Source organism: Bombina bombina, chromosome 6, assembly GCF_027579735.1.
Source record: "Bombina bombina isolate aBomBom1 chromosome 6, aBomBom1.pri, whole genome shotgun sequence".
NCBI lineage: Eukaryota > Metazoa > Chordata > Amphibia > Anura > Bombinatoridae > Bombina > Bombina bombina.
Genome location: NC_069504.1, coordinates 426075438 through 426091173, shown reverse-complemented (window position 1 = coordinate 426091173; position 15736 = coordinate 426075438). Strand labels below are relative to the sequence as shown.

At 40.7% G+C, this 15736-nt stretch overlaps 1 protein-coding gene across 2 annotated transcripts in view; it reads left to right on the top strand.

The window, feature by feature from the left end:
- NDFIP1 (Nedd4 family interacting protein 1) overlaps positions 1 to 15736 on the top strand; it is a 199384-nt gene that overhangs the window by 172045 nt on the left and 11603 nt on the right. For both annotated transcript variants that reach the window (XM_053717164.1, XM_053717165.1), the window contains exons 6-7: positions 10095 to 10161; positions 11843 to 11948. In XM_053717164.1, coding sequence (XP_053573139.1) covers positions 10095 to 10161; positions 11843 to 11946 — 171 coding nt within the window. In that variant the 3' untranslated portion in view covers positions 11947 to 11948. The remainder of the gene's footprint in view (positions 1 to 10094; positions 10162 to 11842; positions 11949 to 15736) is intronic.

Below are 15736 nucleotides of genomic sequence, written 5' to 3'. Positions count from 1 at the left end.
TTTCTTTATTTCTTTGCATTTGGCTGTCCTTTCTGCTGTGCTCCTATGGGCATTTATGTGGTAGGAATACATTTTATGTTTTCAGGATCCCAGAGCTTTATAGCCTAAAACTTAGGTAGCTGATAATGGTTTCGAGCTTTTATCTATCTGTATTTTCTTATTAAACAGGAAGAGTCCAAAGGTGCATTCTTTACTTTTGGGAATTCAGAACCTGGCAATCAGGAGGAGGCAAAGACACCCCAGCCAAAGGCTTCAAATACCTCCCCCACTTCCCTCATCCCCCAGTAATTCTTTGCCTTTCGTCACAGGAGGTTGGCCGAGAAGTGTCAGAAATTCGACTTAAGTCTCTTATGGAGGGTAGTACTCTTCAAAACGGGACTGGAGTTTTAAGTTGTCCTGTTAGCCTCTCAGTGAGAGCATGGATGAAAGTTAGAGTCCGGAGATGCAGGGAGAGTTTTTCTGCAAAACCATCCCGACTCATATTAACAGCTCCTTGGCAATCAGTGTTGACGAGTTTCGCTGCCTGCCTTTGTTCACTCAAGTCCATGTCAGAAGCGAGGCTAGTATCTGTCACACTTGAAGGGCCGTGTTCCTGTTCCACGACGTAGATTCCGGTAAGATCGTTTCATTTTACTTCATTATGTGAATGTGATGTTAACGTAAAGGTAGGGTCCCAGTGGGACTCCTTTTTATCTTAAAATAAGGAATCATGGGTTAATATCCCCTAAGGGGGGGTTATTGAACAGGAGGGACTTTAATCATGTTTGTTATATGGTTCTATCTGCTGATGTGTAGTAATACTTTAGGCTCATGGCTTTTCTGAACATTACCGGCTTTATCGTCATTTGGCGAGATCTTTGGATTTGCGTGCTATTTTATGACTTGCACGGTGCACCTTGTGACCGGGTGCGGTTACGTTGCCTTTTCTCTTCCGTATGCTGACCGTGTGGCGACAGAGTGTCTGCTCGTGGGTTGTCTGGTTCTTAGTAGGTGTTGAGTGCCCCAGCCATTGGGGATGTAAAGAAGGTGTCAGTTGACGTTTGTCATTTTTGTAATCCCATGATGGAGGATTCTGACTTTTTAGACACGGATGTCTCCGATGCGGAGAATGCGTCTTGTGATGAATATGAAATGGCCTGGGTTATCCATGCCCATCAGTTATGTTCCGATTGCCGTTCCAGAGTACTCTCTTCTCCCGATTCAGGGTTCTCAGAGTGCGTTGAGCCATCCGCCCCCGAGGATGCTAGGTCCTGCGAGGCACGTGTCCCAGAAACTCCCTTTGCTACGCAAGCAGGTGTCCCTTTGGTCTTTACTCCTTCTCTGGAAGGTGGTCTGTTTCCTCCAAAGGTTACGGCATGTTTCCGCATGGCCATATCTGCGGCCTTGGCGCATTTGTATCTCCCAAGGGAAATCTTTCTAAGATACTGTCCGTGTTCTGTCAACCAGGGCCCGCTGGGTGGGGGATTGCCCGATTCAGTTCGACCTCCTGGGGAAGCGGGGGCCTCTGAGGCTTCAGGGGCCTGAACCTTGGAGCTGAAATCCTTTGTCAATCTGGCAAGGGATAATTTTGCCTTCTGCTATAGGTTGGCATGTCTTCGTGTCCTACTGAGACATGTTTTGGCGTTGCTAGAGGATCCTAGTCCTAGTGGGCCGATGGATTTGAGGCCTTAGATGCAGGATGGCAACCTGGGTAGACGGTTGGGGATGAATCTTATCTCCTTGTCTGTTTTTTTCTTTCATTTATGTATCGGTTCCAGTTCTGAGCTTGGGTGAAGGGGGCCTTCTGATCGGCTGGTCCGGATGTGCGTACCCTTTTTTTCCCTTGGGCGTTCACCCACGGGTGCTGCCTTACTTTTAATTTAGATCCGGATAGGATGTATTTGATTTAATTTGTATTAAGCTCATGGCTGATATAACTTTCGTTGAGAACTTTCTTTCTCTGGAACCGATACTTGCGATTTTGTGGTCGCATGAGCACTTCCTCGGGAAGTTGCACACTTTGGTTAAAGGGACAGTCTGCCCAAGAATTTTTATTGTTTTAAAAGATAGATAATCCCTTTATTACCCATTTTCCAGTTTTGCATAACTAACACAGTTATAATAGTATACTTTTAACCTCTGTGATTATCTTGTATCTAAGCCTCTGCAAACTGCCCCTTTTTTCAGTTCTTTTGACAGACTTGCAGTCTAGCCAATCAGTGCCTGCTCCCAGATAACTTCTCGTGCACGAGCACAGTGTTATCTATATGAAATACGTGAACTAACACCCTCTAGTGGTGAAAAACTGTTAAAATGCAATCTGAAAGAGGTGGGCTTCGAGGTCTAAGAAATTAGCATATGAACCTCCTAGGTTAAGCTTTCAACTAAGAATACCAAGGGAACAAAGCAAAATTGGTGATAAAAGTAAATTGGAAAATTGTTTAAAATTACATGCTCTATCTGAATCATGAAAGTTTATTTTGGCCTAGACTGTCCCTTTAAGTTCGAGGTTATGTTTCTAGTTCATATTATCGAGCCTTCGGGTCGATTTTTCTTGGACCTTGGATAGATCTGGGGTGCTTTTGTGCCAGGCAAGTACTGGTCTGGCGCGGTCTACTGTTTCTTGGGTTCATGTCACCCTCGTGGTGCTGATTAGCCTGTCTCTTATGGCCTACTGTTATGGATTCCGGACTCGGATGCTACAACAAAGTTTGGGGCCTGGGGCGTAGATCCAACGCTTCTGGTAAGAAGGTTGTGTGCTTCGATATAAGTTGGCTTTTTCTGGCCATATTGCTGGAGATGCGTGACCGACTTTTTCAGATGTCATCGTGGTTTCTAGGGTCCCTGGGGACTCGGAACCGAGGGCTTCCATTCCTTTGGAAGTTTGGAGACGTGATTGATTTCAGGAGGTTTAGTATCTGAATAGTGGAAGATTTGCATCTTCACTTGCGGTATCTCCGGATGACGACTTTTGTAGCCTAGTCGCATTCCTTTTACGGTGGCGATGTTTTCTTCCCTCCCGTCTTGGGTTGGGTCATTTGTTATGGAAGAGTGGACATGTCCTTCTTCTTTGTCTCAGTGTTTCGTTTGCTCTAGTGCGTGGTGTGCAAGGGTTTCCCTGCCGTTCTACCAGGAGCTGCGAGGCTCCCGTTGTTATTCCATTTCAAGGATGTCGGGAGACCGATCCTGCAGGGATCTCTGAAGACTCTCGTCTTCTCCAAATAAGAACTGCCCCTTGTCATACCATGGTCTTTTGACTCTCAGGTGCTAACTGTCAATCTTATTGCAGATCTAGCCCTTCGGGCTTGAGAGTAGGAGGTCTGGGGTCAGTTACAGTCTTTTCGCCTGCCTGAGGTCAGGAAACTGACCATTTAGCCTTTCAGCGTGGAGTCAGGTCATCAGGCCTGTCTACATGGATTACCTTGTGATCCAAGGGTACTGGTAGCCTTTTCCTAAACCGGTCGGGAGTTCTTTTCAGACTCTTGGGTTTGTGGATGTTGCTTGGTACTTTACATCTAAGGACTTGAGATGGCGGAAGGCTCTGTCTGGGTGCGCTCCTAACTATAGGAGGCAACTTATGAGTTCCTCAGGGGCTTCAGATCTTCGGAACAGTTCCGTTTTGTCGAGGACTCCGGCTTAGGACCATGTCTCTTGCCTGGAAAGGGTATGGACGGTTCTGCTTAACCCTAGGGTTTGGTTCTCCTGCGTGTCCCTTTGGAGGGGGCAGGGGTTTTCTGACTCTTAGATATTATCATCCTGAGGCTTCAGTTTGAGGTTTTCTGATGGGTCCCTACTTGTCTGCTGGGACATCTGATGCTTCCTAGCAGGCTCCAGTTGTTATCCAACTGGGCTGACAATATTGGCCGAGGGTTGGCCTCTAGTAGGGTGTTTTCCATTGTTTAATCTTCTTCTTCTCACCTAGGGTGGGGAAGGGAATTTTACGTGTTCTCCTTAGTTGGAGGTATAATATTTTCAAAGGTTCTGGGTACCCTTTTGGCAGTGATAAGAGCCCAGGGAATTTTAGTTTTTCCTTGCCTGGACGATATCTTGGTACAAGCTCAATCTTTTCATTTAGCAGTGTCTTACACCCACAGACTTGTGTTATTTCTTCAGCAGCATGGTTAGAAGGTCAATTTTCCAAAGAGTTCTCTTGTTCCCCAGTCAAGAGTCATTTTTCTGAGTATTCAAATAGATTCAGTTTCTATGAGACGGTCTTTGAGTGAACTGAGAACATTGAAGCTGGTTCCAGCGTGTTCAAATCTTCAGCCTGTTCTACATCCTTCAGTAACCCTTTGTATGGACGTTTTAGGCCTATCTGCTATTCTGTTTGCTCTGTTTCACATGAGGCCTCTTCAGCTTTGCATGCTCCAACAATGGTGCAGGGATCATACTCTGCTTTTCCATAAAATCTGTTTGGATTCCAAAATAAAACAGTCCCTGTCTTGGTGGCTGTATCATCATTTTATTATTCATGGAGCTTTCTTTTGTTTGTCTTATCTGGACTGTGATCAAAACAGATGCAAAGTATTGCAGTTCGGGGTGCAGTCTGGGGGTCTCAGGGAGTTTGGTCTCCTCAGTGGGCAAGATTACTAATAATGTTTTGGAACTCAATTTTCAGAGCCCTTTAGAGTTGGCCCCTGTCGGAATGAGAGTCTCATCTGTTCTTTCAGTAAGACAATGTTATAACAGTAGCATATATCTATCATTAGGGGGAACTCACAGTTCTCTTGCAATGAAGGAAGTATCTCAAATTCTTTCTTCGGCAGAGGGCAATTGTTGCCTAATATCTGCCGTTCATACTCCAGGGGTGAACAGTTAGGAAGCAGACTTTCTCAGATGCTTTCCCTCCTCTGGTTCTCCTACCAAGATTAATTGCCAGAATCAGGCAGGAAGGGGCATCTGTGATACTGATTGCTCTGGCTTGGTGTCACAGAATTTGGTTTGCGGATCTGGTTCAGATGTCCGGTTGTCCTCCATGGCCACTTCTTCTGTGACAGAATCTTCTGTCTCAAGGTCTGTTTTTTTCAGGATCTCAAATCTCTAAGCTTGATGGCATGGAAATTGAACCTTTTGGTTGTTAGACAGAGGGATTTTCAGAATCTGTGGTAGAGACTTTGATTTAGTAGGACCGTAAACCCGTGACTAGAAAGATCTATCATAGGGTTTGGAAGGCCTATATGTCATGGTGTTTGGACCATGGTTTTTCCTGGCATTCTTTTCCTAGGATTTAACAATTTCAGCTAGATGGTTTGTATAAGGTTTATCTGCAAATTCTCTCATAGGTAAGATCTCGGCCCACATACGCACCCCTGTCCCCTGGCGGAATTCAGCAATGCACACGAGCGCTATTTTGCGCTTGCGTGCAATCCCGCCCATGCACAGTCAGACACCAGCGGGCAGAATCTGTCAATCTCCCCGGTCGGATTATACCGGGGAGATTGAAATTCGCCACATTAGAGGTGGCGAAAGGTTAGGAAAACAGCGGTCTAATGACCACTGCTTGTTAAATACGGGGTGCAGTCATATGGGGTCGAAAGACTTGCGAAGCCTTTGATAAATTGACGACTTAATTGGCGTCTTTGGACAAAATGGGTAGGGAAATTGCTGTTCTTCCTTTTTGAAATACTATTTGCAGTTTACTAAGGATTTCAGGCAAAATTCTAATTTGTTCATCTTTCTTCCTCTAGGAAAAGTCAGAAAGCTTAGTCTGTTTGCTTGTCATCATGGCTTACGCTTTTGATTCAAAAGGCTTACTTGGAGGTAAGTCAGTCTCCTAAACTAATCACTGCCCATTCTCCTAGGTCAGTTGTCATGTCTTGTGCCTTTAAGAATGAGGCCTCTGTAGAGCATATTTGCAAGGCAGCTACTTAGTCTTCTTTGCATACTTTCACTAAATTCTGCAATGTTGATGTTTTTGCTTCTTCTGAAGCAGCCTTTGGAAGGAAAGTCCTTCAGGCTGTTGTTTCTGGTTGATGTTGGACTCTTTCTTTGCTTATTTTTTCTTGTTCTTTGCAGAAAAAAATAATAATAATGAACTATTTCTAGTATTGTAAAAACAAGAGTTGAAGAAGAAAAAAAAAAGAAGGATAAACTAAATGTTTTATTGGATGATATATCATGCTGGTCTCACCCTAATTACTCATGGTCTTCACTGCTTGTATATTAGTTTCCCAGAAGAAATGGATCATGCACTTTCACCACCTGTATGAAAGAAAACATAATTTATGCCTACCTGATAAATTAATTTCTGACTTGGTGGTGAGAGTCCATAAGACCCCACTCAGTTTTTTCTCTGGTGGTTGTTTGTGTTTTTTCTACCCCTTTTTTCCCTATGCAACATTTTTGGCTTTATTTCCCCTTTTAAACCTCTTTTTGCTTGGATATATGTCAGACTAGTTATCATAGATGGGGGAGGGGGTTATAGGGCTCTTGGAGTTTGGAAATCTTTGCCTTCTCCTAGTTGTCAGCAAGTGTAATTTCCAGGAGTAATGGACTGTGGACTCTCGCCACCATGAAATGAATGATTTTATCAGGTAAGCATAATTATTTTTAATTTTTTTACAGAAATTAATCTTCACCGTTTTTTCCATGTGATCTACACTTTCGGAAATTCTTTCATGACTTAACCATTAGCTCTATGTAAATTCAGGGCTGTGCATTTTAGTTTTGCCTTAGTGGAAAACAAAGGCTTCCACCTTTTATGCTTTATTTCAAGCTCAGAAAATAATTTGTCCTGTTTGTATGTATCTTCTAATTCTATAGTACCTGAATTTGGTTCTGTAATTTCTGGATATTTATCCTTTTGACCCAATGCATACATTCTGTGTTCCCAAACTCAGTCCTTGGGACCCTTAACAGGCCAGATATTCATTATATCTTAACAAGAGCACAGGGGAAATAATCAGCTCACCTATCAAAGTACTTGCAGGCTCAGCCAATTGTTATGCACATGTCCTAGGTGATGGTTTTAATGAGAGAAAACAGGTAGCAGCGCTTTTGTGGGTACAAGTAAAGCTGTAGTTTTCTAATAGCATGTTATTTGTTTTGTTGCTGATAGTTAGAACATCTTTTTTAAATGAATCCACACATTTTCATTCTATTTTCTTTTGCATGATGTACCGAGTCCACGGATTCATCCTTACTTGTGGGATATTATCCTTCCTAACAGGAAGTGGCAAAGAGAGCACCACAGCAGAGCTGTCTATATAGCTCCCCCCTTAACTCCACCCCCCAGTCATTCTCTTTGCCGGCTCTAAGCAGGAAGGGTAAAGTGAAAGAGGGACACTGATAGACTGAGTGGACATGAAAATATTTCTGACGGAGGTCAGGAAATCAAAGATTTTGTCCACCTGCCGAGCTCTTCATTCCATTCCTCGGCCGTCAGTGGCTCAGTGTATGGAGGTAATCGGTCTAATGGTAGCGGCAATGGACATAGTTCCGTTTGCTCGCTTGCATCTCAGACCACTGCAACTATGCATGCTCAATCAGTGGAATGGGGATTATGTGGATTTATCTCCTCAGATAAATCTGGATCAAGAGACCAGAGACTCTCTTCTTTGGTGGTTGTCACAGGATCATCTGTCCCAGGGAATGTGTTTCCGCAGGCCAGAATGGGTTATAGTGACGACAGACGCCAGCCTTCTGGGCTGGGGTGCAGTCTGGAATTCCCTAAAGGCTATAATCCGATGGGCAGAGGCTCACTCTTGCCATCTGTCAGCGATCTATATCCCAGGTGTAGAGAACTGGGAGGCAGACTTTCTAAGTCGTCAGACTTTTCATCCGGGGGAGTGGGAACTCCATCCGGAGGTGTCTGCTCAACTGGTTCGGCTATGGGGCACACCAGAATTGGATCTGATGGCGTCTCGTCAGAACGCCAAACTTCCTCGTTACGGCTCCAGGTCAAGGGATCCTCAGGCTGTACTGATAGATGCTCTAGCAGTACCCTGGTCGTTCAACCTGGCTTATGTGTTTCCATCTTTCCCTCTCCTTCCACGTCTGATTGCCAGAATCAAACAGGAGAGAGCATCAGTGATTTTGATAGCAGACCTGGTGGACATGGACATGTCATCTCTTCCACCATGGTCTCTGCCGCTGAGACAGGACCTTCTGATTCAAGATCCATTCAAGCATCCAAATCTAATTTCTCTGCAACTGACTGCTTGGAGATTGAACGCTTGATTGTATCAAAGCGGGGTTTCTCTGAGTCAGTCATAAATACCTTGATTCAGGCTCGAAAGCCTGTTACCAGGAAAATCTATCATAAGATATGGCGTAAATATCTTTTTTGGTGCGAATCCAAAGGCTTCTCCTGGAGTAAAATCAGGATTCCTAGGAATTTGTCTTTTCTCCAAGGGGGATTAGAGAAAGGATTGTCAGCTAGTTCTCTAAAAGGACAGATATCTGCTCTGTCTATTTTGTTGCACAAGCGTCTGGCAGATGTTCCAGACGTTCTGGCTTTTTGTCAGGCTTTAGCTAGAATTAAGCCTGTGTTTAAATCTGTTGCTCCGCCATGGAGTCTAAATTTAGTTCTTAGAGTTCTTCAGGGGGTTCCGTTTGAACCCATGCATTCCATAGATATTAAGCTTTTATCTTGGAAAGTTTTGTTCCTAGTTGCTATCTCTTCAGCTCGAAGAGTTTCTGAACTATCTGCATTACAATGTGACTCGCCTTATCTTGTGTTCCATGCTGATAAGGTGGTTTTACGTACCAAGCCTGGGTTCCTACCTAAGGTTGTTACTAACAGGAATATCAATCAGGAAATTGTTGTTCCTTCTCTGTGTCCTAATCCTTCTTCTAAGAAGGAACGTCTGTTGCACAACTTGGACGTGGTTCGTGCTTTGAAATTTTATTTGCAGGCAACCAAAGATTTTCGTCAAACATCTTCTTTGTTTGTTGTCTATTCTGGAAAGCGTAGGGGTCAAAAGGTTACTGCGACTTCTCTTTCCTTTTGGCTGAAAAGCATCATCCGTTTGGCTTATGAGACTGCTGGACAGCAGCTTCCTGAAAGGATTACAGCTCATTCTACTAGAGCGGTAGCTTCCACATGGGCTTTTAAAAATGATACTTCTGTTGAACAGATTTGTAAGGCTGCAACTTGGTCTTCGCTTCATACCTTTTCCAAATTTTACAAATTTGATACTTTTGCTTCTTCTGAGGCTATTTTTGGGAGAAAGGTTTTGCAAGCAGTGGTGCCTTCCGTTTAGGTTTCTGTCTTGTCCCTCCCTTCATCCGCGTCCTAAAGCTTTGGTATTGGTATCCCACAAGTAAGGATGAATCCGTGGACTCGGTACATCATGCAAAAGAAAACAAAATTTATGCTTACCTGATAAATTTCTTTCTTTTGCGATGTACCGAGTCCACGGCCCGCCCTGTCTATTCAAGACAGATGGTATTTTTTATTAAAAACTTCAGTCACCTCTGCACCTTAGAGTTTCTCCTTTTTCTTCCTTGGCCTTCGGTCGAATGTCTGGGGGGTGGAATTAAGGGGGGAGCTATATAGACAGCTCTGCTGTGGTGCTCTCTTTGCCACTTCCTGTTAGGAAGGATAATATCCCACAAGTAAGGATGAATCCGTGGACTCGGTACATCGCAAAAGAAAGAAATTTATCAGGTAAGCATACATTTTGTTTTCCATCTATAGATGTTACAATAGATTTATGATTGATGAGCCTAGTTCGTTTCACCATCTGCTTCAACTTGGATTAATGAGACCTTGCAGAGACATGTCTTAATAAATACAAAACCCATTTGTGAGTTTTGAATAGAAAATATGCAAAGCCTCAAGTGAGCTAAAATATGAGTGCATTGCTGATGGCTTATATATAGAGCATGTTTAGTACTTTGCAAATGACTGTGGCCATATCTTAGCCAAGATGAAGCCCAGCAACGTTCTGATATTGAAGCACATGTGATCGTTATCGGTTACTTATTATTATTTTTATTTTTTAATTTCTTAACTCTTCTCTGCAATAATCTGGAGTTTTGGAGCAATTTATTACTGGTTACATAAAACAGATTTTTGACAAAACATTACTGAATTATGTATATTCCTCATTTTAGCAAAATGTAATCTATGTAAATATTATATTAACATTGCATCTGTTTGTTTATTGCAGTTTTCCACCTACTTTCCTGGATATTTTGATGGCCAGTACTGGCTGTGGTGGGTGTTCCTTGTACTAGGTATGTATGTGTTTCATTTACTACTTCACCATGTCTTTAAAAGGACATTACATTGGAAAAATTAGAGTGTGTAATCTTGATACTAGTGACCTTGCAACTCTGTGTTTAACCCCCAAAGTTAAAGTACCACTTGGGAACTGCAGAGAACTTCTGGTCCCCTTTGGAAACTGCTGGTGATCCAATCAGCAGTTGTAGTCCCAGGACCCAGCTGTGTGACTTCCACTGTTGATTGGTTCTCCGTCAGTTTTTGTGCAGGTCTACCAGTTATCTGCAGCTCCTGAGTGCTACTTTAAATTAAACACATAGAGTTGCCAGATTGTTAGTATTAAAATAACATGTTTTTAACAAATTGGAGCATGTAATATTTCCACTATAATAAATCATATATCTATAAACAAAGGTTAGAATGACTACTTTGTATTATATATTTACATTATTGCAAGCTACCAAAGGGTGTCTGTAGCAGATTTCTTTTACCCTGGCAGTGTTGGCAACAGATAGGTATCCAGATGTTTTCATTGCGTAATCTTACAGATCATTGCACTGTATCTTCAGGTCACTCCAGCCGGAACCTACATAAAATGTTTACTTTAAAAGTACCTTGTATTAAGAGTAACATAAATCTCCATTTAGAGCTGAACTGCTAGTACCTCACTTCCTTTTACCATCACCATTCAGATCTTTCTCACCATTAATTTGTTCTCTGGCAAGTGTCCCCAGAGATACAGAAGGCAGATTTGTTTCCTAATGAACTACGTGCTCACGGGCATTTCCTTTCCTTAGAACGAACATCCTAGGGACTTGGTTGCTTAGACCTTTGCATTTAGTTTATTGTTCAGTAGACTTGCACAGAAGCCGCTGTGTGACTTTTTTCCTGTGTGCTTAGTCAGCAGCCACAATTATCTTGGCAAATGATTTCTTAAGGAAACTAAATGCTACAAGCTTATTGCCCAATAGTGGCCAGTACTCTTAAAATAAAACTGGGGTATAAATAGCACTGACACACACAAACACATATATGTTAAGAAATTTACTGCACTTAAAGAGTTGAATTTTTGTTATTGTGAAGGAATCCCCCTTTTTTCCTCTGATGCTAAATCAGGCACTGTTTACAACAATGACAATAAAGTGGAGTTCCATAAATACATACATTTCACAAGTGTATTGGAATGTACATTACAACTGTTTTAAAGGGACAATAAACACCTTGTAATTACAAGACATTTCTGCTGTGTTGCTTTAGAGTAACACATCAGCCAAGTCTTAATGTTGTTTTTAAAACAAACTCACATCTTTTTTACTGCCATCATTTTTCAATAGCTAAACTCCACCCACCATTTGCCTTTTTTGCAGGAGCCAATCTGGGCTTTAGTGCACAGACAACAAGGCCTAGGTAGTCACTGTCATAAGAGTAGTATAAAATGAAGTGTTTTGCAGTTATATGGTAAATCCAATTAGGGACATATATGTAGCAGAGTTAGCCTTGGGGCATCAGTATGGTGAAATTCAAGTTGTAAAAACTAAAAATTGTTTAGTTTTCAGAGCTATATTACATAAAAAGAGGGCATAATAAGTAATGAAAATATAGATTGCAAAGTTGTTTTTTTATGCTTAACTTAATATTTTATGTAAAAATCTCAAGGTGTTTACTGTCCCTTTAAGTATCTATTTTTTCCTACAGGGTTCCTTCTGTTTCTCAGGGGCTTCATTAACTATGCAAAAGTAAGAAAGATGCCAGACAACTTCTCCACTCTCCCAAGGACCAGAGTTCTCTTCATTTACTAAAGGTATTTTTGTTGTCTGTCACATATAATTGTATGTGTCGTCCAAACCTTTCACCCTACACACCAGTGCGTTTATTTTTCTGCAATTTCATGTGAAATAGACAAACGTCCATGTTCTTAACATCATTGCAAACTTTAGCTGCAGAAGAAATTGCTTTTTTATGATATCTTATAAAGTAAATAGAAGACTTTTGTAAAAACAAATAACATGGCCACTAATACCAACAAATAATTAAGGTAATTGCACTGTTCAGACTTTTGATGTGGTTCATTTTGAAGATAAAAAATAAATTAGAATTGTGATGTTCTTAAAGGAATAGTCTAGTCATAATTGAACTTTTATGATTCAGATAGAGCATGCAATTTTAGTTGAAATAATCTTTATTGTCAAAAAGGAAGACAAGAGACATATCTAATACATCATGCCCCTAGTTCAGATAAACATATTTATATTCATTGTTACAGTCTCAGGACCTCTTATCCTGTTCGATAAAGTTTTATAATTCCATATATCTGTCTCAAACAACATGAAAATGAGTTGGAGGATGAAACAACTTCTTTCAGCAATTAGTATATCCATCCGGCTTTCCCAATGTATCTCCATCATTACTGAAATCTCTGAAAGTCCATAGAGTCCTAGGAAAAGCTCCCACCTACTGAAGTTGCCTTCAGGCATAGGAAATATTTGAGGTCCTGCTTATTTTCCTGAAGTAGGAACGAAATTATCTATAGTCTTCCTTCCCCTCCCTTTTCTAATGTGTTTTCCTTTTATTTTAATAATTATAAACATTAAACATAAACTTTTGAAACTGTAAAACAATAAACTCATAACTGTATAACCTTTCCCGTCGAGCAGAGAGAGAACCATCAAATTGTATCTAAGATGTATATAAGTTCCCCATAAAAGACTTAGTGGTAATAAGTTTAGGAGAGATCCCCTATCGTGTTATAACTCTTGAAAGACTTAAATTTCCCTTATCTCACTTCTATCTCTGTTCATGATCCAGTGGACCCAAATCTTTTGGAAATGTGTTGTTGTATCCTGCAACCAAGAGGCAGATTCTGACATAGCATATATATTATCTAACCTGTTAATCACTTCTGACCACGTTGGTGAACCTGTTCTCCAGTGTTTGGCTATACATATCCTCGTGGTTGTACAAAGTATATTTATGAATATATTGGTAGCTAAGTTTAAGGATTCATCTGAAACATGCAAGAGGGCCTGCGCCGCCGTTAGCGTCATAGATTTATCTAATAGGATACTTATCAATTTAGAAAGTTTGTTCCAAATTTGTTTAATCTCCCCACATTCCCACCACATATGCATATAATTTCCAATTTCTGCACAGCCTCTGTAACAGAGTCTACTTTTCTGCAATGTATAATGTGCAGTTCTTATGGGTGTAAGATACCACCTGTAAGATGTTTTAATAGAATTTTCGATAAGGTCTGCGCATATCAGCCCCTTGCTAATCCTAGAAAGTATTTGTGTCCATCTGTCATCATCATATGTTTCACCTAAGTCTCTTTCCCAATTCTCATGAAGCGGCAATTTGGAGCCTTTTTTTGCATCTTGTATTGCCAAGTACAGTTGTGATATTAGTTTTTTATTTCTACCTGGGGTTGCAATAATGCATTCTGTTGTAGTGTATGGGTTTAATGGTTTGTTTTGTCTGTATTTGTTTATTGTGGTGGATATCTGAAGATATAGGAACCAATGTAAGGTGTCCGGCTGAAGTTTATCTTTCAGTTGGGTGTATGTGAGCATTTTACCTTTATCTAAAAAGTCTGCAACTCTGTAGAGGCCCTTATTTTCCCACTTACATATTAGTGTTTGAAATTCTGCAGGAAGTATAGCACCCAGTGGTATTATCTTAGTACCCTTGGGTATGAGGCCTAGAGAAGATGTGAGGTATTTCCACATATGCTTGGACTCCTCTGTCACCTTGAGTTTGTATAGTGTTTTGTTTGTAGTGTTTGAGGTATTCCAAACAATCGTGGCTGGATCATTCACCCCAGCTAAGTCTGCCTCTAGTCTAGTCCAAGTTATTTCTCGACAGTTTTTGCTTATCAGCGTAATTTGTGATAACCTAGCTGCCTGATAGTAGTCTAACAAATTGGGCACCCCCACTCCCCCCAGCTGTTTGTGTTGTTTTAATAGTTGGGAGGCTATTCTAGCTGTTTTGGGTCCTCGTAGGAACCTAATTAGGTCCATCTGGAGATCTGCTAGCTCTCTTTGCGGTACTTTGATTGGTAATGCTCTGAAGAGATATAATATTCTCGGTAGAATATTCATCTTTATAATCGATAATCTGCCATACCAGGAGAAACACCCCCTCCTCCATCTACCCAAATCCCTTCTTACGGTCTTAAAGATCTCAGTATAGTTTGCCTTATAGAGTCCCTCTAGTGTGTTATGTTAACTCCCAAGTATTTGATATATTTTTTAGCCCACTTAAAGTCAAAATTCGCTTCTATCAACTTAAGAGTATGTAGTGGTAGTGTCAGTGGTATAGCCTCACACTTATCTGAATTTATTTTGAAGCCTGAGATTTTTGAAAATTCATCAATGACTTGATATAGATGAGGGAGTGATCTTAAAGGTTTCGTCAATGTAAGCAAAATGTCATCCGCAAATAAGGTGAGTTTATATTCTTCTTTGTTAATTTTTACTCCGGTAATGTCTTTTGCTCCCCTGATGTAGGCCGCTAAAGGTTCTATGCTTAGTGCAAATAATAGAGGAGATAGCGGGCAGCCCTGATGTGTCCCATTTAATATTTTAATTGGCCTAGACTGATGGCCCGTTGCTCTGATAGTTGCTGTTGGGTCTGAAGAGCATGCAATTTTAAAGGGACAGTCAACACCAGAATGTTTGTTGTTTAAAAAGAAAGATAATCTCTTATTACCCATTCCCCAGCTTTGCATAATCAACACAGTTATATTAATACACTTTTTACCTCTGTGATTACCTTGTATCTATGCCTCTGCAAACTGCCCCCTTATTTCAGTTTTTTTGACAGACTTGCATTTTAGCCAATCAGTGCTCACTCCTAGGAAAATTAACGTGCATGAGCTCAATTTTATCTATATGAAACACATGAACTAATGCCCTCTAGTGGTCAAAATGCATTCAGATTAGAGGCAGTCTTCAAGGTCTAAGAAATTAGCATATGAACCTCCTAGGTTTAGCTTTTAACTAAGAATACCAAGAGAACAAAGCAAAATTAGGGATAAAAGTAAATTGGAAAGTTGTTTAAAATTACATTCCCTATTTAAATCATGAAAGTTTTTTTGGGACTTGACTGTCCCTAAGCAACTTTCTAATTTACTCCTATTATCAATTTTCTTCATTCTCTTGCTATCTTTATTTAAATGTAGGCTTGGGAGCTGGCCCATTTTTGGTTCAGCACCTGGGTAGCGCTTGCTGATTGGTGGCTACATTTAGAAACCAATCGGAAAGTGCTACCCAATTTCTGAACCAAAAATAGGCCGGCTCCTATGCTTACATTCTTCCTTTTTCAAATAAAGATACCAAAGAGAACAAAGGAAAATTGATAATAGGAGTAAATTCGAAAGTTGCTTAAAATTGCCTGCTCTATCTGAATCATGAAAGTTTAATTTTGACTAGAATGTCCCTTTAAACTAATTGATCATATAAATACATTTTTAGCCTTTGCTCACAACAAATCAAAGGCACTGATTCAGCTTACTTTATAAAAAAAATTTAAACAGGTGTTTAAACAAATATTTATGTGTGTGTATATATATATATATATATATATATATAT